Source organism: Carcharhinus amblyrhynchos, chromosome 9, assembly GCF_965287045.1.
Source record: "Carcharhinus amblyrhynchos chromosome 9, sCarAmb.v2.hapA, whole genome shotgun sequence".
NCBI classification, from domain to species: Eukaryota; Metazoa; Chordata; class Chondrichthyes; order Carcharhiniformes; family Carcharhinidae; genus Carcharhinus; species Carcharhinus amblyrhynchos.
The window spans coordinates 20,691,364-20,715,319 of NC_137332.1; the positions used below are offsets into that span (position 1 = coordinate 20,691,364).

At 42.8% G+C, this 23,956-nt stretch overlaps 1 protein-coding gene across 2 annotated transcripts in view; it reads right to left on the reverse strand.

The window, feature by feature from the left end:
* Window positions 1-23,956, reverse strand: part of LOC145348313 (phospholipid phosphatase-related protein type 5-like) — a 128,887-nt gene that overhangs the window by 39,050 nt on the left and 65,881 nt on the right. For both annotated transcript variants that reach the window (XM_080196511.1, XM_080196512.1), the window contains exons 3-4: window positions 19,767-20,020; window positions 14,460-14,636 (exon numbers count right to left, since the gene is read on the reverse strand). In XM_080196511.1, the coding sequence (XP_080052637.1) occupies window positions 14,460-14,636; window positions 19,767-20,020 (431 nt within the window). The remainder of the gene's footprint in view (window positions 1-14,459; window positions 14,637-19,766; window positions 20,021-23,956) is intronic.

Consider the following 23,956-nt stretch of genomic DNA (forward strand, 5'->3'; position numbering starts at 1 on the left):
GCATGTACAGCTGCTGCTGAAGAGAATGGATCTTGAGTTCTGTGCCAGGGCATTGGTCAAGTTCTGTTGATGTTGTTGAACTTCTGGAGGGCTGCTGTGACTGCATCCTCACGAGTTTTTTTCATTCATTTGTGGAGCATGGCATCACTGGCTGGCCATCATTTATTGGTAGCAATAAAGCAATGAAGGAGCAGCGAACGCTCCAAAAGTTAGTGGTTTTTGCTACCAAATAAACCTTTTGGACTTTAACCTGGTGTTGTGACACTCCTTACTGTGTTTACCCCAGTCCAACGCCAGCATCGCCACATCATTTATTGCCCATCCTTAGTTGCTTGAGGGCAGTTGAGAGTTGCTGTGGCCCTGGAATAACATGTAGGCCAGATCAGGTAAAGACATCATCTGCCGTGATGGGATTTGAATCCAGGCTCCCAGAACATTAGCTGAACTTCTGGATTAATAGTTTAGTTATAATACCAGTAAGCCATCACCTTCCCCAAGTTAATATGGGTATCTCATGATGTGGAGATGCCAGCGTTGGACTGGGATGGGCACAGTAAGAAGTCTCACAACACCAGGTTAAAGTCCAACAGGTTTACTTGGAATCTCAAGTTTTGGAGCGATGCTCCTTCATCACTCACCTTATGAAGGAGCAGTGCCCCAAAAGCTTGTGACTCCACATAAACCTGTTGGACTCTAACCTGGTATTATGAGACTTCTTACAGTGTATTTCACCACGTATCAAGCTGGAGCAATGGTGGATAACTTTGGAGGAGTCAAGAGATGGGCATACTGCAGAATATCCAGGCTCTGCCACTTTGTCATGATATAGTGGGAGTTTAGAGAAAGGGGATATGTGACTTGAAGATCAATTGGAACTGGATATGTTCCCAAGACATGGATAGAGAAACAAACCATAATATAAGAACCTACCAGACTTAAGGAAATCTGCTCTGAAAGCTGCCTGAATCAAAATTGGATAATAAGTTGGGAAGATATATTAAAGGAAAAATTGCAAACCAAACAAAAGTAGAATGTTTTTAAGGATCTTTCCAAAGTGGGCACAGGATTGAGGGTGTATTGTGTTGAAGGTAATACTGAGCTTCAAGTAAATAGTTAATAAAGTTAACTGTTAGGGTGGCCCGGTGTGACACAGTGATTAGCACTGCTACCTCACAGCGCCAGGGACCTGAGTTCGAGTTTGGCCTTAGATGGTTGTCTTTGTCGGGTTTGCACGCTCTCCCCTGTCCGCATGGGTGTCTGTCGGGTGCTCGAGTTTCCTCCCAAATTCCAAAGATGTGCAGGTTAAGTGCACTTGCCATGACAAATTGCCCCTTCATGTCTTGGAATGTGTAGGTTAGGTGAATTAGCCATGCTAAATGTGCAAGATTACAGGGATAGAGTGGAGGGGAAGGCCTAAGTAAGATGCTCTGTTAAAGAGTTGATGCAGACTTGATGGACCAAATGGTCTCCTTCTGCTCTGTTGGGATTGCATGTTGACCATGGCTCAGTTAGTTATGCTCTTAAAGGCCTTAGTCAAACACTGTGGTACTGACAGAGCGCCGCACTGTCAGAGATCTGCCTTCATGACATTATAAACCAGGATCCTTCTCGGGTAAATGTAAAATATCCCATGGCTGTAAAGTGTTTTAAGGTCGATTGAGTGTGAGTAGTGCTATATAATTGCAAATCTTTCTTTCTGTAGAACAGGGAAGTTAAGATAATAGAAGTCATTTATCATCAGAAGTACAAAGTAAGAGATTATTATAATATCACATTAAGTGACATCATGTCTTTAAACATGGACAGCATTCAGTATATAATTTTTTCAAACTGTATTTTTTTAAAAAATGGGCACTAATATGGTGGCTGAGGGGGCCAGCAAAGGTCAGGTGACTTTTGCAATCTCTGCTCACGTCTGAAAATATTTCTGAAAGGTTCTCACATACAAATGGGAATCACATCCTTATCAGCTCCACGGAGAAATCCAACAAACCATTGCAACCAGACATTTCAGAGCCGTAAAGGTGAAATATGATACAGGGTCTTCCAGTGAGCTAATCATCAGTAGTGGGATGGGTTATCAATCATTCCCCTACTTGTATCAATCACTTTCACTCCAACTCGTTACGTGGAGGATAGAAAGAGCTGAAACTTGCCGTCGTGTGACTGAAACAGGCTGCAGATAATAAATCAATTATTCTAAGAAGCAGGGAGATACCAGTGAGTCTGCAAAGAACACACATTGCCCAATGCTAGAGCAGGGCTGTAACACCTAAACCCTTCTAAATCTAGAGACAACGACACCTTAAAACTCTCCCAGCCTGATACTTTGAGTCATCCTGTAAACAAACCTGGCCTCCTGGTGAGAAAAACTATGTGGCTAACTAGTATCCCTTCTCTTTGAGAGAATCCTATAATAATTCCTGACAACAGCCAACTCTAGCTATTGAAACCACCAAACTACCCCAGCAGAGTGAAAATGCCGTTTTCCATAAGCCTACAACAACTGTTCTCCCAATGATGAGTCAAACATACAAAGCATGAACTATTCCTTTGTTTACAACTTGTAAAACTGTGCTATCCCCTCAAATTATGTCATTCTTGAGTAATTACATGAGTAATGTAGTTTTTAGACTTTCAAGGTGAAAGTGTGAATAAATAATCTTCTTTATTTACATCTATGAAGCTTGCTGCTTATTGTTTAAAAATGTGCAGCTCTCTATCAATGCTGACCCATCGACTGTGCAGGTCACCAGCAATACTGACCCACCAAATGTGCAGCACTAGCATTTTATTGACTCACTGGCTATGTAATACCTCCTCAACACTGAATGTGCGGGTTAGGTTGATTGGCCATGCTAAATTGTCAGGGGATTAGCAGGGTAAATATGTGGGCTTATGGAAATAAGGCCTGGGTGGGATTGTGGTCGGTGCAGACCCGATGAGCTGAAGGGTCCCCTTCTCTACTGTATGAATTCCATGATCCTCAACGGCATCCCTAAATCCTGAACCACAACTATGTGGCACTCCCTTAACAATGAACCAGCGACTGTGTGACAATCCCTTAACACTACACAGCGACTGTGTGGCACTCCCTTAACAATGAACCAGCGACTGTGTGACAATCCCTTAACACTACACAGCAACTGTGTGGCACTCCCTTAACAATGAACCAGCGACTGTGTGACAATCCCTTAACACTACACAGCGACTGTGTGGCACTCCCTTAACAATGAACCAGCGACTGTGTGGCAATCCCTTAACAATCAACCAGCGACTATGTGGCAATCCCTTAACAATGAACCAGCGACTGTGTGACAATCCCTTAACACTACACAGCGACTGTTTGACACTCCCTTAACAATGAACCAGTGACTGTGTGACAATCCCCTAACATTACACAGCGACTGTGTGGCACTCCCTTAACAATGAACCAGCGACTCTGTGGCAATCCCTTAACAATCAACCAGCGACTATGTGGCAATCTCTTAACACTACACAGCGACTGTGTGGCACTCCCTTAACACTACACAGCGACTGTTTGACACTCCCTTAACAATGAACCAGTGACTGTGTGGCAATCCCTTAACATTACACAGCGACTGTGTGGCACTCCCTTAACAATCAACCAGCGACTGCGTGGCAATTCCTTAACACTACACAGCAACTGTGTGACACTCCCTTAACACTGACACACCGACAATGTGGCACTCCCTCAATAATGACTCACTGACTGTGCGGCATCCTCTCAATACGCACCCACCAACTGTGCGGCACCCTGCAATACACACCCACCGATGGTGCAGCAGCCCCTCAATACGCACCTACTGATTGTGCAGCACTCCCTCAGTAGGCACTCACCAGCTGTGGAGCACTCCCTCAATAGGCACTCACCAACTGTGGAGCACTCCCTCAATGAGCATCTACTGAGAGTATGGCACAGTTAGGGGTTGAGAAATAGACACATCTTCCATTCCAAAAAGACACTGATTACAGACATTAGGGGAAAAGGTACAAGGTTTACAGTTCTCTTCTGACCCTGTCTGTAATAATATATAACAAAGTATATAAAGTATTTTGATAAAAAGTGGAATGGCCTACCAGAAGCAATGATGAAAGTAGAATCTATAATTGTTTTAAAGGTAATAATGTGAGTATTTGAAATAGAAACCTTAGAAAGGAAATGGGGAAAGGGCAGGGAAAATGGGACAAAGTAGAGAGAGACAGTGCAGCTGCTAAAAGGAAAGTTGGCAAATGATTTTCGAAAAAGGGGGGTATACTTTTGCATGTATATACTGCAGGCAACACACCAAATAGAAATGGATCAATGAAATATAAGAAATGAAACAGCAGAATTATATTCCTTAATATAATGGGCGCAATCTTACAAATATTTGTCTGAGTGTAAGGATCAGACCAAAAACCGATGTGTATCTCTCCACAGTCGAGTTTTCTCTCCAGATTTTCTGGAACTCAGTGCGGAGAAAATCTGGGGTGTGGTCTGTGCTTTGTTGTAGAGGTGGGGGAGAAGGCCTGTTAGAGCTGGAAATGCTAACTCCACAGAGGTTGCAGTGCCATCTTTAAAGTGCATCCTGACCTGCACTAAAAGTAAACATCCATCACACCCCCATGGACATGGAAGGCCCACCACCAAAAGTATGGGTTGGCCACTGCCCCCCTCCCCACACAAGCATTGGGGTGATCTCCTGCAGACATCAAAGAATCCCCCCTCTCCTCCCTTCCCTTCCCACACATCAGGACACTCTGCCTCCATAAGCATGGCTCCCTCCCCCTACAGGCAACAGGGCCAGGTTGGCACTGCCAGGGTGCTGGCGGGCAGTGCCTGGGCATGTCCCCCTCCACCTCGGGGCTATACTTACCTGTGCATGCCCGGCTTGGTAATCACAAATGATTTTTGTTTTTCAGAACCAGTAGTTATGTGACGTCACACCAGCTGGGTGAGAAGATAGATTGAAGGCAGACGCAGTGACATTAAGCCCAATAATGATATTCAGATATTTTATAAAATATATTCATCAGGCTAGCACCCTTCCTGGGCATGAACCTGACCATGTCATCAGAGGGAGGGGCTGGGGAGATTACCTTCAGAAATCCTATTGGCGTAAATCCCAGATTTGGCCATTTGCAAGGTTTAGCGGCCATTAAGGCATTTGTGCCCATATCCAACATGGCTGCTAACTTGTGGCCAATGATCATTTTGTTTGTTGGTGGGCTGAGAAACCTATCTTTGGTCATTGGAAAAAATGGATAGCAATGAATTTACTCACAATCTGCAGTGCATCACATTTAAGAAGGTTAATAGGATCAGTTGGAACATGGTCGCGAATATCAAAGCAAAAGAGATTGCAACAGATGGGACCTTGGCTGAATTTTTCATACCCCAAGCACTGGAGTAATGTCAAATGACTTGGAAAACAGCTGATGTTTTCCAGATATTGGGAATATGATCCTGGGAATTAAAAGGTTGCTGGCTTGACAGCTATAAGAACATAAGAAATAGGAGCAGGAGTAGGCCATCTAGCCCCTCGAGCCTGCCCTGCCATTCAATAAGGTCATGGCTGATCTGATAGTGGTTCAGTTCCACTTACCCGCCTGCTCCCCATAACCCTTAATTCCCTTATTGATCAGAAATCTATCTACCTGTGACTGAAACATATTTAACGAGGTAGCCTCCACTGCTTCAATGGGCAGAAAATTCCAAAGATTTACTACCCTCTGTTCGGAATTGACTCCCCCTTATTTTGAGGCTATGCCTTCTAATTCTTGCTTCCTTTCTAAGTGGAAATAATCTCTCTGATTCTACCCTGTCTAGCCCCTTCATTGTCTTATATGTCTCTATAAGATCTCCCCTCAGCCTTCTAAACTCCAACAAGTACAGGCCCAATCTACTCAATCTCTCCTCACAAGCTAACCCCCTCATCTCCGGTATCAACCTGGTGAACCTTCTCTGTACTCCCTCCAAGGCCAATATATCCTTTCACAAATAAGGGGACCAAAATTGCACGCGGTATTCTAGTTGCAGCCTCACTAGTACCTTGTACAATTGCAGAACGACCTCCCTGCTTTTATATTCCATCTTCCTCGCAATAAAGGGCAAAACATTGACATTTGTACTGAAAGAAGCAATCTGTGAATGCTTAATAAGAGTAAAAGCAATAATTCAACCCAGTATGAAATTCCAGACTATGACAGCAGATTTATTGGACTCCTTGAAGAATGCACTAGGACTAGTGGCCAAAAGCAATGTTATACATCTCAGCTACCCAATACCATTTGATTAGGTGTCTCGCATGACATTTATGGCTAACTAATACTATCGGGAAAAAGGAAGATGTCATAAATTTAATCCTAAATCAAATGGGGAAGAAAGGTATTGATCAATGTTGGTAGTTTTAATTGGACAGTTGTGACTAGCAACACTCTTGGTTTCAACTTAGGAAACTCTGATGGATACTCTCGTATTTCCTGCTGTTTCTCAATGGTGCCTATTCTGTGCAGAATGTCTCAACTGACTGGAGATACCAAATTGTATGGGAGAGCATGCTGTTCAAAGCAAAATGACAGAGTTCGGGGAACTTGTAGAGAAACAGGGCAGGTGAATCACAAATAACATAGAAAATAGAAAGAAATGAGCTGATATCTAAAGTAGCAAAAATGGCTACAATATACACATATAGAATCTAAGTAAGTTAGCCAAAAGAAATCTAAATGCACAACTGTCCAGATAGTGGGATGTCATCATAGACTATGGCCAGAATTTTATTTCCCCGCTGGTCACAGGAATCAAAGTGGGCAAGGGGCAGACAACGAAAAGGCCTGTTGATCTGAGAGTGGGATTTTATGGTTTTGGGGTGAGCGGACTGTAAAACCCTTCCCTATGGGCAGGATTTTCCAGTCCTGTCCACCACAGGATCTTACAGTTGGTTGAAGATGAACGCCTGAGATGGTTCGCCTGTGGCATGGCTGGCGAGCGGCACAAATGGCCATTGACTTTGGCGGGACTGGAAAATTTCACAGGCAGCCAATGGCGAGCCACCTCTGCCACCAGAAAACCCATGCGGGGAGGCTGGAAAGTGTCAGCCTGTGGCTAAAGATGCACAGAATCTAAATTTGTTACTGACACTAAGGGTATGAGTGAGAGGATACCTTTATGGTCATGTGCGGACATCATGTTTACGAAAAAATATAGTGGCAATGGAAAACATCAGTGAGGTAGCCTCTTGTTTGGCACCCCCTTCGCTTTAAACATCACTCCGTTGACCACTGGTGCAGAATATACCATTTACAAGATGCACTCCCCGGACAGCACCTAAACCTGCATTCTCTCTCATCTTTAAAGAATGGGACAGCACAGCGGCAGAGTGATTAGCACTGTTGCCTCACAGCGTCAGGAACCTGGGTTCATTCCCAGCCTTGGGTGACTGTGTGAGTGGAGTCTGCACGTTCTCCTTGTGCCTGCGTGGGTTTTCTCTGGGTGCTCTGGTTTCCTCCCACAGTCCGAAAGTCATTTTGGCTAGCTGGATTGGCCATGTTAAATTGCCCCTTAGTGTCTCAAAATGTGTAGGTTGGATGGATTAGCCACGGGGATAGAGTGGGGGAGATGGCCTGGGTAAGATACGCTAATAGAGGGTCACTGCAGACTCGATGGGCTGAATGGCCTCTTCTGCACTGTAGGGATTCTATGGGTGAAATTTTTCCGTCCAGTGCACCACAGGAATCGGAGTGGGCGAGGGGGGCGGACTATGCAAAGATCGGGGATTTTCCAGTCTTGGGGCGAGTGTGGCCATAAAACCACGTCCGATGATTCAGTGAAATCACACACTCTCCTGATTTAGAAATATATCGCTGTTTCTTCATCATTACTGAGTTAAAATCATGTAGCTGACAGCACCTACACCACATGGACTGCAGCGGTTCCAGAAGGCGGCTCACCTTCTCCGGAGCAATTTGGAATGGGCAGCAAATGCTGACCTTGCCAGTAAGACCCACATCTCAGAAATAAATAGAAAATTCCTGCCTCACTGGGTGATGTGCACCAAAACTGCAGCTGCCTTTGTTAGTATGGAGTGAAGAGACTGCATATGAGGCAATGAATTATCCTTTCTGCATAGATCATGAAGCCATTTCATGCGCTGAGAGTTGTAACCGCATTTAATTTCTTCTGTCTGTCTGCAATTACAGTCCACGCTCTACTACATAACAGGTCAGGATTGTCACCATTTCTACCACTCTGCTTTAATCGATCTCATTAAATTGCACTGCTCTTTGCTTATCTTAAATCAGTTTCAGCAGAAGAGTCCGATGTACTGGGCCATGTATGACAATGTCAGCAGTTCTTAGTTCAAAATGAAATTAGAAAAGAGTGCAATTCCAAAAGTGCCTTGCTTTTGCCTTGCACAGTGGTTAGCACTGCTGCCTCACAATGCTAAGGACCTGGGTTCGATTCCCGGCTTGGGTCATTGTCTATGTGGAGTTTGCACATTCTCCCCGTGTCTGTGTGTGGGTTTCCTCCAGGTGCTCCGGTTTCCTCACACAATCCAAAAGATGTGCTGGTTAGGTGCATTGGCCATGATAAATTCTCCCTCAGTGCACCTGAACAAACACCGGAGTGTGGCGACTAGGGTATTTTCACCATCACGTCAGTGTCAACCTTCTTGTGACACTAATAAATAAACTTCAAACTCTTCATTTCACATAATTATTTTTTAAAACTACACTCGTGTTAGATGTGTATCAATTTTGAATATTGTTTATACCTGTGAAAGTTTGTACCATCATAGCATCCCCGCAGTGCAGAAGGAGGCCATTTGGCCCATCAAGTCTGTGCCAACTCTCAGGTAGAGTATCTTACCCAGGCCCTATCTCCGTATCCCTGCATAATTACCCTACCAAATTCCCTAATCCCCTACACATCTCGGGACACTGAGACGCAATTTAACATAGCCAATCCACCTAACCTGCACACCTTTGGACTGTGGAAGGAAATTGGCGCATCCAGAGGAAACCCACGCAGACACTGGGAGAACATGCAGACTCCACACAGTCAGTCATCCAAGGCCGGAATCAAACCCGGGTCCCTGGCACTGTGAGGCGGCAGTGCTAAGCACTGTACCACCATGCTGCCCATTATGTTGCCCACCATGACATCATGTAGATCTGCTCCTCTTAGCTGAGAGGTCAGTTAAGAGGGGACACAAGTTAAAAGTGAGGGCTGGGTGGTTTAGTGGGGATTTGAGGAAAAATGTTTTTACCCAGAGGTCTGGAATGTGCTGCCTGGGAGGGTGGTGGAGGTGGGATGCCTCACATCCTTTAAAAAGTACCTGGAATAGCACTTGTCACGCCATAACATTCAAGGCCATGGGCCAAATGCTGGCAAGTGGACTTAGGTGGTGGGCAGGTCAGGGCCTTTCATGCGTCGATGCAGACTCGATGGGCTGAAGGGATTCTTTTGCACTGTAGTATTCTGTGATTGTGTAACTCTACATAGGCACAACGGTACAAATTAGGAGCAGCAGTAGGTAACTCAATGCCTTGAGCCTACTCCACTATTCAATAAGATCATGGGCTATCTGACTGTAACTTCTACCCCACATTCCAGCCTAACCCAGATAACCTTTCACCCACACAGCCCTTTTTCAATCAAGAATCTGTTAGGATGAAAATCCTTTCTCAATGAGAGAACTATGAATAGGCTGATATCCCAGTTAGCATTGCTATTAAGTATTTTCTATGCAATATAGCTCTATAATTTGATCCTGACTTGGCAATAGAGAACATCAGTGAGAGATGCTCTGGAGGAGGCAATCCCACACTGCTTGTGTTTTTAACAATGTGCGTAGCCAAACTCCAGCATGGTGCCAAATGCTTTTGTCCATCGTTGGGATCTGTGCATCACTGACAAGGCCAGTGTTTATCATCCATCCTTAGCAACCCTTGAGAAAGTGGCAGTGAGCCAGCTTCTTGAATGTCCGCAGACCACGCGGTGGTGGAACTTCCATGGTAGTTTAAGAAGTTCTCAGGCGATTTGATAAACATGGTGAACAATTTTTTGAACTTGTAGTTGATTTAATTGTTTGAGCGCACCACACAAAAAAAACATTGAATGTTTAAAGACCAGCGGGAGAGCTCTGCAGACACTCATAAACAGAGAGAAGAATTCCAATATAAGGAGAAACATAAACAAAGTCCATTATCTGTCGTATAAATGCACCTGTAATTCACTTCCTGCTGGGTGTGAGTCTTCAGAAAATAGCTGATCTTAACTTAACACAGCAGTTAGATTAAATAACATTTTCGTGGCAGCTTGTGGTGAGTTTTAGCATGCTTTTAACTAACCAGTGTTGTACCTCATCTGACACAAAGGATTATTTTAACTCATCTCACAGCATACATGTTCTTTGCAGAAGCAAAATTCATCACATGCTGGATATCAGAAACAGAAGCAGAAAATAGAACCATAGAACCATAAAACACTACAGCACAGAAACAGGCCTTTTGGGTCTTCTTGGTGTGCCAAACCATTTTTCTGCCTAGTCCCACTTAACTGCACCAGGACCATATCCCTCCAATCCCCTCTCATCCATGTACCTTTCCAAGTTTTTCTTAAATGTTAGAAGTGAGCCCACATTTACCATTTCATCTGGCAGCTCATTCCACACTCCCAGCACTCTCTGTGTGAAGAACGCACCCCCTCAACAATATTCCCTTTAAACTTTTTCCCCTTCAACCTTAACCCATGTCCTCTAGTATTTTTCTCCCCTAGTCTCAGTGGAAAAAGTCTGCTTGCATTCACTCTATCTATACCCATCATAATTTCATACACCTCTATCAAATCTCCCCTCATTCTTCTACGCTCCAGGGAATAAAGTCCTAACCTATTCAACCCTTCTCTGTAACTCAGTTTCTCAAGTCACGGCAACATCCTTGTAAACCTTCTCTGCACTCTTACAATCTTATTAATATCCTTCCTGTAATTAGGTGACCAAAATTGCACACAATATTCTAAATTTGGCCTCAGCAACGTCTTATACAACCTCACCATAACACTCCAACTGTTATGCTCAAATGTTGGAAATTCTCAACAGATTGCTGGACTGAGATTTTTGTTGCCCTTCATGTCAAGCCCTGAGTTCTGCTGTCATAATGGCAAAAGTCTGAATGCTTTGGTAGTATGGATTCACTGATCTTTGAGCTTCCACTGCAGCATGGAGACATTTAGGGTGGTTTTAACCAGTGCTGCAATAAGAGTGGCACAATGGTTAGTGCTGCTGCCTCTCAGCACCAGGGACCCAGGATTCATCTGAATGACTTGTACGCAGTTACTGGGCTTCTGTCACCTCGCTGATGCAGTGATGGAAGATACTGGCAGCCGCTTCCACCTGGAAGTTTGAGGGCACTTGATGGTGCCATCCTTGCCCTGTTGTTTGGATGTAGCTGCTGATATAGTGGGTGATGAGAGACTTCAGGATCACTTACTTTGCTAAATCATAGGTGCCCCACATGCTGCTTCTGGTTCAGCTGGGAGTAGAATTGCTCCTTCTGCTGAGAGTTCTTCCCCTTCCCCCTTTACACAGTTACTCTTCTATGCAGCCTCTGTGCTCCATTAAGGACTGCAACTCTCACCCCCATAACTCTAACAAGTTTTCTGTTGGACAATGCTCCAATGACTTCCCAGTCAGTGTACAGCAAAATTTTAAAAATCAACAAAGCTTTTCCAGGAACACACCACAGTAACTCCACAAACTGTGCAAGAGCAAAAGTACTTCAAAAGTGCCTGAATTGAAAGTTGGATGCCTGGCCCTTTAAATGATGCAAGTGGGCCGGGGTGGAGGTGGGGTTCTTGTGCATGTTTAGAAGTGAGTGAATATTGACTGCACCTACAAGGTCCAAATTGGCAAAAAGATACAGAAGAGGAGGTGATGGCGTAGTGGTATTAACACAAGACTATTAATCCAGAAGCTCAGCTAATGTTCTGGGCTTTGAATCCTGCCACAACAGATGGTGGCATTTGAATTAAATAAAATTCAACATACCTAGAATTAAGAATCTACTGATGACCAAGAAACGATTGTCAATTGTTGGAAAAAATCCATCTGGTTCAGAAATGTCCTTTAGCAAAGGAAATCTGCTGTCCCTATTTGGTCTGGCCCACATGTGACTCCAGAGCCACAGTAATGTGGTTGACTCTCAATTGCCCTCTGAAATGGCCTAGCAAGCTGCTCAGTTTCAAGGGCAACTCAGGATAGGCAATAAATGCTGGCCAGTCAGCGACACCCAAAATCAGCCAAAGGGGCAGACTGACATCACATTCTGCATGTTTCTGATGCACAGCATTCCCACTGTGTGCTGCTACAGCCACCTGAACTCCCAGCCACCTGAAGAAGGGACAGGCTGTCCCGAAAGCTTGCGGTGTTTGCTACAAATAAACCTGTTTGGACTTTAAACTGGTGTTGTGGGATTTCTTTCTGTTTTACCCCAGTCCAATGCTGGCATCTCCACATCTTGGCTACAGCCACGCCATAGATGGCAGTTTTCTACGTTCCACTTTCAGCCTTCCTTGCAGTGGCTCCAGTGGAGCTGCAGAGTTAGATTTTGCAGCCATAAACTTTCTCTTAGTTTTCAAATGATTCATTCATCCAGCAACAGTCTCAACATCTTAAATATTCCATTTTAAGAATGAAGCCAATTCAGAACATCACCTAATCCTTTAATCTCTTGTGTCGCTGGAAGTTATGGGAAGTTTTGAAAGTTGTAAAATACACTTCCTACTCAAACAGGCTAGCATTGATCTAAATCAAAGTTTAAATCCCTTAAAAATGCAAAGATCTGTAATTCTATTGCTTTTCTTTCTTAAAAGGTAGAGTGTATATATTAATTTGGATCTCTGCTTAATACAATCTATATATAAAATTTCTATAATTTATAGTTTCAATTGCATTTCTTCAGCATTAACAATACAATTGGTTGTCCTTGACAGTATTATTCACTGGAGCTATTTTCAAAATTGCATTTGTTATGCTGGTGTTTGTATGAGTTTAGCTAACGTCATTCTTTTTCTCAGAGTGTCTATTTCAATTCTCTTTCTGCACCTAATGCAGGCTTTTGTCTGTTTCCATAGTTAGTTATTCCTGGAACTGATCAATAATCTGTCACCAGAGGCTTATATCTTGAGGGGTGTCATTCTACATCAGATGTGGCTGACTAGGAGTCTCTCCCAGACTTACCGCCAGCCACTGACGCATTGGAAAGACTTTGTGGGTTGACACTTAACCCATTTGGCTGCGTTATGAACAGACCTTCCTTGGCCAATAAATCCTGGGGTGGGACTTGAAACCGGCGCTTCTGGCTCAGGCAGCAGGGATGCTACCCACCGTGCCACAATTCCTCCTCAGAATACCTATTACAGATGTTAAACTGAAAACAAAATCATACCATCTTACGAGGGAATTAGATACTAAAAATAATGAAGATAACCAGACTTGAATTCACTGCTAATAAATGCATATAAATCAAGATTATAAATAGAAGAAAAAAGTGCAAAAACAATATCTACTTCACAATTCTGGACAATTTCTGAAGTATGTTCTGTCATTTGTGTATTATCATCATCTACAATAGCAAAATGAACGTTTTCACTCTATACCATAAATTACAGCTCTACATTGCTGTTCTGCAAAATCGAAGTACTGTATATACAGTGATAACACTAATTATTTAAATTGCCCTGACATAAACTGGAAATCATATTTTAGTATGGATCAGTACATTCATTGGATTAAACCAGATGCATTTCTAAAAGCTTCGTATTTCATTATTAATATATTGCTACTAAAGATGACCAAAGAAACACATTTTGGAGACTAAAGTCATAGAGGTTTCCAGCATGGAAACAGGCTCTTCAGCCCAACTTGTCCATGCCGCCCAGTTTTTTTACCACTAAGCTGGTTCCAATTGTCTGCACTTAGCCCATATCCCTCTATATCCATCTTACCCATGTAACTGTCTAAATGCTTTTTAAAAGACAAAATTGTGCCCGCCTCTACTACTACCTCTGGCAGCTCATTCCAGACACTCACCACTCTCTGAGTGAAAAACGTGCCCTTCTGAACGCTCTTGTATCTCTCTCCTCTCACCTCAAATCTATGCCCTCTAGTTTTAGACTCCCCTACCTTTGGGAAAATCCTGTGGAATATTTCATTTTGTGTAGACATAACTGTATCGCTGAGCTAGACTCTAAACAGGTCAAATGTTTGCTCCTCATACTGTTGGAATAAATTGAAACCTCTTTATTCTCTAATTTTCGATAAATGAAAAGTGAAGAACACACCACAAAACAGATGAAGCCTTGAATAATGGATGTGGAGCACTGATTACTGCCTCTTGAGGAGCATCATTGTAACTTCAGTATTCGATCTAAAGTTATTGCAGTATTCACTCACCAAGAACACTCCTACAGCGGTTCCTATGATGAATCCTGCGACAACATCTGACCAGTGATTTCGATATTCCGCTACCCTGTTTATTCCAGTCAGAAACGCCAAACACATGAGACCCAAACAGAGGAGAGGTTTCGCAAGTCTTGTTCCATTGGTCTTCACAGTACATGTGACGTACATCTGTGGTAACAAAGAGAATTAAATCACAATCTTAAATCTCTTTCACATTACAATGATCACACTCTCTGTTTAAAATGTTTTAACAAGAGGTGAAATCTCCTTGTAAGTTGACCATCTTACTCCCCCATTCAGGGTTACGAGAACTGAATCAACCATGGATACCTTGCAATTGTAGTTGAGATCGGAAGTAAATAATACTAGAGGAATAACTGTTCACCTTTCCAATATCAAAAAATAGGTGAGATTCCCCTCTCCCTATCCCGCTGCATGTTTTTCCATGGTGGATTTGACTCATAATTGGCCATTGTTGGGATTTTCCAGACCTACCAATCTTTGGCGTTTTGCATGGCCTACTGCCAACAGGCAAGGCTGGCAAAACCCACCCTACATGTAATTAAATCAGAAAACATTGGCAAATCAGGCAGCACTGTCCTGAAATACTAACTCTGTTTTCCTCTCCCCACAAATGCTGCGTGATCTGTGGGTGCTTCTGTTACTTTTCATTTCAATCACACACTTTTAGCGCCTGCTGCATTTTGCCTTGTGAATTAAAAGCTATGCAGTTAGGCTGCACTTGGAATATAGTGTTTGATTCTGATTGCCACACTACCAGAAGGATGTGGAGGCTTTGGAGAGGGTATAGAAAAGATTTACCAGGATGTTGCCTGGTGTGGAGGGCGTTAACCATGAGAGGCTGGAGAAACTTGGTTTGTTCTCACTGGAACGGTGGAGGTTGAGGGGGCGACCTGATAGATGTCTACAAGATTATGAGGGGCGTGGACAGAGTGGATAGGCAGGAGCCTTTTATCAGGATGGAAGAGTCAATTACTAGGGGGCATAGGTTTAAGGTGCAAGGGGCAAAGTTTAAAACAGACATACAAGGCAAGCTTTTTAAACAGAGGATGTTCGGTGCCTGGAACACACTGCCAGTGGAGGTAGTGGAAGCAAATATGATAATAACTTTTAAGGGTGTCTTGACAAATACATGAGTAGGATAGGAATAGAGGGGTATGGTCTCCAGAAGGGTAGGGGGTTTTAGTTCAGTCAGACAGCGGGGTCGATATAGGCTTGGAAGGCGCTGTAATTTTCTTTGTCCTTTGTTCTTGCATAGTGTTTCTTGCACAGTGATGTGTCATGTTGATTTGTTTCATGTACTTTAATAGACATAAAATACATGGTATAACTTACGAATTGGTTTAATATTTACCATTGCACATTTCCATTTGTGTATTTGCCAATTTCATGCACATTGTTCGTGTGCACACCTTTCAATCTCACTATATCCACATGAATAGTGAAGAGTAAAATTGTAATGCACGGTAATAAATCAGGAGGTAAAGACTGGAGATAGGGTTTATTGTGTGGCATTCATGAAGTAACACAGCTGAAGTAAGAATATCAACAACAGATATGACAGATCAAAGAACAAAGAGCAAAAACACAGGAACAGGCCATCTGGCCCATCAAGCCTGTGCCGATCACATTGTCCTAGATCAACTGCTTATATCCCTTTATACCCTGCCTGTTCGTGTGCCTATCTAGAGAAGTCTTAAATGTCACTAATGTATCCTCAACCACCTCACTTGGCAGTGCATTCCAGGCCTCCACCTCTGTGTAAAAAAAAACTACCCCTGCACACCTCTACTGAACCTTTCCCCCCTTAAGTTGAACTTCTGCCCCCTTGTGATTGTCATTTCTGCCCCGGGAAAGAGCTTCCAACTGTTCACCATATCTATGCCCATAATAATTTTATAAATTTCTATCAGGTCACCCCTCAGCCTCCATCTTTCCAGGGAGAATAATCCCAGTTTATTTAATCTCTCCTCAAAGCCAATACCTTCCGTACCAGGCAACATCCTGGTAAACTTTTCTGTACTCCCTCCAAAGCCACCACATCCTTCTGGTTGTGTGGTGACCAGAATTGGACACAGTATTCCAAATGTGGCCAAACCAACTTTTTATATAACCGAAAGAGAAAATGCTGGAAAATCTCAGCCGGTCTGGCAGCATCTGGAAGGAGACAAAAGAGCTGATGTTTCGAGTCCAGGTGACTCTTTGTCAAAGCTAAAAGGCATAGAAAGTGGGAGATATTTATACTGCAGGGGGAGGGAATGAAAGATGAGTCATAACCACAGAAACAAGGGGAAAAGACTGCAAATAGTTGTCCTTAGAGAGAATAAAGGGTGTGAATAGCCAAGTGGCAGAGAAACTGTAAACTGTGACAGATGAAGGGGTGTGTGTGTGTGTGTGTGTGTGTGTGTGTGTGTGTGTGTGTGTGTGTGTGTGTGTGTGTGTGTATATGGTCCTAATGGTCTGCCATTTATTTCATAGATCTCATCTAGATTGGAACTACCAAAATGCATTACCTCGCATTTATCTGGATTAAATTCCATCTACCATTTCTCCGCCGAATTTTCCAGTCTATCTATATCCTCCTGCATTCTCTGACAATCTTCATCACTATCTGCAACTCCAGCAATCTTCGTATCACGCGCAGAAATGCTTCATCAACTTTGAACCGAAAGTTATTGTGACAGGGACAGTCAAAGTGATATTGCAAGCAAATGCAAAGTCTCTTTGGAAACAGCCCTGTCATATTGCACAAATAAAACTCACATTTTCCAATACAGATGAAATAATGAAACAACTTTAGATGGAGATTAACTTCAAGCAGAGGAGCTTGTCGAAAATTGAGATGGATGACAGGTACTTCATTTTAATAAAATCAATTCTTACTTCATTAGGCTTGGTTCAAAAAAAAAGCAATGTCAGAATTTGTGAAGCAATTCGAACCTCTTTTTCCAAAGCAATATTAACTTGATGAGAATTTTGAATGTTATTGCACATTTTATTAAATACAAGCAATTTTTCAGATCTGCTTAAATCTTGAGAACTGCCTTCAATCTGAACAAAATCAGACAACATGGGAGGGAAACATGGACTTCTAGTGGAGACCCCCAAATCATCCCAATATATTGAAAATGTACATTTATTTGCCAATATAACACATTTCAACATGCCTTATAGACAATATATCACTGTTAGATTGTTGGCCAACAGTCAGTGCCTAGCAAAATTTCAGAAAGTGACAAGGAAATGAACTGTCTATTTGTCTTTGTTTAATGGAGTGAACTGTAAGGGAAACTGAGGTACAGAGATGATTGATTGTGGGCAATCTAATTTGAGAAAGTTAGAAATATGGGTATTCCAGGGCAGGAATCTCCAAACTCACCTGTGGCTGGGATTCTCCAGTCCCGCTGCTATGAATGGAGATTTGGCTGAGTGCTAAATTCTCCTTACCTCCTCACGAACTGGAGCGCCTGAATCGGACTTTAATGGAGCATGTCTGTTTCGTGCCAATTCAGGGTGGGTGAACACGGTGATAAAGGGGGAATTGCCAGTAAAGTTGGGCGTGCAGCCCATTAAGTCAATTTAAATGCAAGCAAATACATTTAAATGGCTGACGTGCCTATTTCGAGCGCGATCCCGCTCGTGGCCATTTTCAGGCCTTGGTAAAGGGGGAACCGATGTGGAGGCAGGCTCTACTCACCTCACGCCCGAGTTTACCAAGTTTTGTGTCGAAAATGGGTGCAACTTGATAGTAAAATCAGGCTCTTAGTGTCAGAGGGATTAGCAGGTAAATACATGGGTTACTTGGATAGATCCTGGATGGGATTGTTGTTGGTGCAGGTTTGACGGGCCGAATAGCCTCCTTCTGCACTGTAGGGATTCTAAGATGATTCTATGATTCCTCTCTCTCTCTTTCTTTTGGAATATGAATGTCACCTAATTCGAGTGTCAACTCTGTGAGAGGCCAATCAGCAAACTGAGATTTTGCAATAATTGCAATATCTTTTACATCTGATAGCATCCAAAGAACCAGCGAACCTAATCCAGCTGCACTTAAAATCTGTGCCTCAAGGACAATCAAAGGGCATTGTGTGTGCACGTGCATCTGTGTGTGTGCATGCATGTGTGTGTATACATTGTGTATGTGTGTGTGCATGTGCGTGCATATGTGTGCGTGCATATGTGTGCATGCACGTGTGTGTGCTTGTGTATATGTGTGTGCACGTGTGTGTGCACATGTGTGCATGTGTGTATGTGTGTGTACATGTGTGTGCAAGTGTGTGCATGCTCATGTATGTGTGTGCATGTGTGTGTCTGTGTGCATGTGCATGTGTGTGTATATTTGTGTGTGCGCATGTGTGTGTGTGCATGTGTGTGCGCGTGTGTGAGTGTGAGTGTGTGCGTTTGTGTGAGTGTGTGCGAGTGTGTGTGCATGTTTATATGTGTGGGTATGCATGTGTGCATGTGTGTGCATCTGTGTGCGTATGTGTGTGCGTGTGTGAATGAGTATGTGTGTGTATACATGTGTTGCACATGTGTGCATATATGTGTGTGTGTTTGCGCATATGTGCGTGTGTGTGGAGATTATGTTTCCTCTTGCTGGACAACCTAGAACTAGAAGCCACTGTTTAAAAATAAGGATTCACCCACTTAAGACAGATGCAGAGAAACCTTTTCTTCGGAACTCACTTCCACAAAAGGCAGTGGGAGCAAAATCTTTGAATGTTTTCAAGGCAGAGGTGGATAGATAGCCAGTGAGGTGAAGCCAAGTGGACTACTCCTGCTCCTACTGGTATGTTCATAAGCCTTTATTGTCACCAACCAAGAAGGTTGAATGGAAGGGAACCAGCTCCTCCCTTCTCACCTGCTTGTAACACAAGTCATAGTGCTACAATGATGCTGTCAATGCTTCCTACATTTCCTTTATATGGGGAAAAAAGTGATAATATACATATTGAACTAAGCAGTAATGATGGCAAAATCATTAATGTTGCCCCTCTTTCTTCATAATGAATCCATAAGTTTTTAATAAATTAGGAAATGTCATCAATAAAAAAAATGCCGTCAGTCATCAGGGTAATAATTATAATCCAAAAATTATTTGATGTATCTCAACAATGTGATTGAATCAATTGTTTTTGACTAAAACATTGCTGTACATTTGGAGCCAGCTCCAGTAATTTCCGGTGATTGCTTGAACTGATGGGTAACGAGTCTTTTTAAAGGTCGCCGCAGGGAATGGCTGCAGGTAGAATGATACGATGCAAGAAGTTTACTTACTGCCAGATACACTGCCGCGTACACACTTAAAGCTGCCTCTTTGGATGGAAAGCTTTTCCTGGCTTTTATGATGTCGTCTACGTTGCCAGTGCAGGCCTCTTCACTGTTGATGAATTGCACAGATTCATGTTGACAGCCGAGTGCTGTGTAATTGGGTTTACAGACTGTGAGAAAATGGGGGGCTAGATTTCCTGTCACCACTTGTCCAGCATTTACAAATATATCTGTGGCAAAAAGTCCAAATGCATAAACTCCTGGGAAAGATAAGATACCAAAAGGTAATTAGAAAACAAGATATGTTTGACCTAAAATCTTGAAACAAAATGGTTTATTTGCATACGCTTGTATATTTTTCATTTGAAGTTCGTTCAAGCTTGCTTTTTCAATAAAATAAAGGCGAAATATTGTGGATGCTGGAATCTGAAACAAAAACAGAAAATGTTGGAAAATCTTGGCAGGTCTGGCAGCATCTGTGGTAAGCACTGCTGCCTCACAGTGCCCAGGGACCTGGGTTCAATTCCTGGATTAGGTCACTGTCTGCGCGGAGTCTGCATGTTCCCTCCCATGTCTGCAAAGGTTTCCTCCAGGTGCTCCGGTTTCCTCCCACAGTGTGAAAGACATGCTGGTTAGGTGCATTGGCCATGCTAAATTCTCCCTCAGTGTACCTGAACAGGCGTCAGAGTGTGGCGACTAGGGGATTTTCACAGTAACTTCATGAGGTGTTAATGTGAGTCTACTTGTAATACTAATAAATAAACTTTAAACAGTGTTAATATAAAACTTCTTGTGACACTAATAAATAAATTTAAACTTAAACCGTGGAGACAGAACAGTGCTAATGCTCTGATGAAGGATCATCCAGACTCGAAACGGTAATTCTATTCTCTCTCCACAGATGCGATCAGACCTGCTGAGATTTTCCTGCATTTTCTGTTTTTGGTGTTACTTCAATGTCACATTGGATTTGGATGCCCTCTGCATTACGTGATTGCTGTGTCTTTGCATCAGTGCCCCTATCAGCTACTGGCACCTTCTTTGTATGCAAAATATGTTGTAACGTCATAATTAGATTCACCACCTGTCCGATGAGCTTCAACAGATATTCCATTTGAGTAACTCTCTGACCACTATAGCTAAAACGATAGTAATAGTTACATAGGTGAAATTAAACTGGAGATGATGGATAACTGTATGGCGAGAAACCTCTAATTAAACCTTAACCTTAACTTGCACTATTAGCAGTTTAATGGCACTGAGTGCAAGAAGGAGTGTCAGTCATTGAGGAGGTGGGGGACCCTGATGCCAGACACTGAGTGGGGGGGCGGCTTTAACCTCATTTTGAGATTAAGGCGTCCTTTAAAAGGGGGCCCTGATCCCTGAGGAGCAGACTTTGTTGGTATCTTTAGGCCCTGCCCCTCTCACTCACATTACAAATCAACCCCCCTCCAAAGAAATGTCTCTGAATAGAAGCCTACAAGATTATGAGAAGCGTGGACAGAGTGGATAGTCAGAACTTTTCTTCCAGGGTGGAAGACTCAATTACTAGGGGGCACAGGTTTAAGGTGCAAGGGGTAAGTTTTAAAAGAGATGTACAAGGCAGACCTTTTTTACACAGAGAGTGGTGGGTGCCTGGAACTCGTTGCCAGGGGAGGTAGTGGAAGCGGATACAATAGTGACTTTTAGGGGGGGTCTTGACAAGTACATGGACAAGATGGGAATAGATATGGGGATATGGTCCCCAGAAGCTGAGGAGGTTTTAGTTAAGTCAGGCAACATGGTCAGTGCAAGGTTGAAGGGCCTGTTCCTGTGCTGTAATTTTCTTTGTCCTTTGTTCTAAGTGGGGGTGGATTGCTATCGGGATCACGCTGACTGACCCAGCAGGAATGGCATTGCATTTTCGCCGGAGATGACATTTAGATTTTATTTGGAAAACTGTGCCCTTTAAGTTTCTTCCTTCCCATGCCTTACGTCTGTACAGTTAGGAAGTAGAGGGCCATGGTGAAACTCAGGCTGATGAGTGAATATTTAAGTAAGTTAAAAGAAAGAGTTTATTAGAAGAATAATTGTGGCCACTGATCTTAAAATTGCTTTCTTTGGATGCTTTGCATTTATTTTTTCTCAGTTGTGAAATAACAGCATATGCACGGAAGCAAATGTGAGAATGACAGATAACCCAGCATATTTATTTGCTCTCATGCCCACGTGCCTGTCCTTGGCCTGCTGCAATGCTCCAGTGAAGCCCAATGCAAACTGCAGGAGCAGCACCTTATCTTCCAATTAGGCACATTACAAGACTCAACATTGACAACTTTAGACTGTGGGCTTTCTCATCCCTCCTAAACCCTTTTTTCAAAAAAATACATGTATTGCCTCGATGCAAACCACCCTCTCCCTCTCCCTCCCACACACACCAAGCTGTCTTTTCTTCTTAAAGTTGTTACATTTTGTTGCAACCTTTCACAGCTACAGTTTAATGTCTAAACATCTCCTCTCTCTTCAGCCCCGATGAAGTGTCAAACGGACTCAAAATGTTAACCCTGTTTTCTCTCCTTACAGATGCTGCCAGACCTGCTGAGTTTTTCCACCATCCTCTGTTAATTTTTACTCTGTTGACTGCAGGTGATCAGAGACTTCACAAGTTTATCAAACGATGGCCAACTCTGCAACCGAACATCAGCAGGTTTCTGCTATGTTATGGCATTGTCAAGAGATTTCTGACTTTGTTAGGATCAAAAGGTATTTATTGATAAGAGAAACTTAGTAGAGGAGAATTACAGACCTTCCACACACCTGACGAAGGAACACCGTTTCCGAAAGCTTGTGGGATTATTATCAAATAAACTGGTGGGACTCTAACCTGGTGTTGTGAGACTTCTTACTCTGTCTACCCTGGAGCAGAGCAGAGCTCCAATATTTACAAGCTTACTACATTGCTGCTCAGTGATTCTGCCTACGGGAGGACTCCACCCTCTGGTGTGATCACTCACTCTCAGTTCCCCCTTTGGTCTCTCAAGTCAGGTGACTTACTTCTATTGTACTGTCTTAAAAAGGCAGACACCACATATATAAAAGTTTCCAAGTGGCAGTGCTAATGTGAGAAAGAATGCAAAGGGGGAAGTCATGCTTGAGGTTTCACTGCTCACACTCTAAGTGAAATTTTTGGATTGATTCAGAATGCTAAGTTTTACGGAGCAATTTCCATGTCTCTGACAAATAAGCACTAAGAATATTCGTCGCCGCTCTCATGATGTGATGATCAACTGGGGTCTGGAAGCCATGACATGTGTTCCACCTGAACCACAATACTTTTTTTAATTCATCATTTTAGAGGACAGGTACATCGTTGGCTAGGCCAGCATTCATGGCTCACCCCTAGCTGTCCTCCATTTCAGAAGATATTTGAGAGTCAACCACATTACTGTGGGTCTAGAGTCACATGTAGGCCAGACCAGGTAAGGATGACAGATTTCCTTCCCTAAAGGACATTGGTGAATCAGATGGTTTCAACAATGGTCATAATCAGACTTTTAATTCCAGATTTTTTAAATGAATTCAAATTTCATCATCTGCACTGGGATTTGAACCCAGATCCCCAGATCTTGTTCTGGGTCTGGATTACCAGTCCAGTGGTAGTACCACTGTCTCCCTTTGGAGTTTGGCCTCTTGATCTTGAGATCCATAAGGCTCAACATGCATAGAAAGAGCAATGTAAAAATTGTCCATTAAGAAAGATCATTGGGTTCATCTCCAAACAAAGAACCTGAGATATACGGAAACTCAACATGTAAAAAATGGAAAATTCAATATTCTTGCCAAGTTCAGCTTACAGTTCAGAGGTAAAGTGAAAAATCTACTATTTCAAAAATAACTTGTTAGATTTACAAAATAAGTCAAAATATAAATTATGAAGCTAAAAACAACTTTTCACAGTAACTATCAGCAATATTGAAACGTTGTTTAGTTCTCAAGAACTTCACCCAGCAGCTTAAATGAAAAATACAGAATGCTTAGCATTTCTATTTAAGTATTAATCTGATCCTTAAAGATCATAAAGGAAAGAGAAAGAGCTGTATCCAATCTCTGGATGATCTAGAGTGCTCCTGAACCAATGAAGTACTAAGTAAAGTGTAATGTAAGAATTAAGGCAACCAATTTATGCACTGCAGGGCAATAATAAGGAGGTCCAGCAA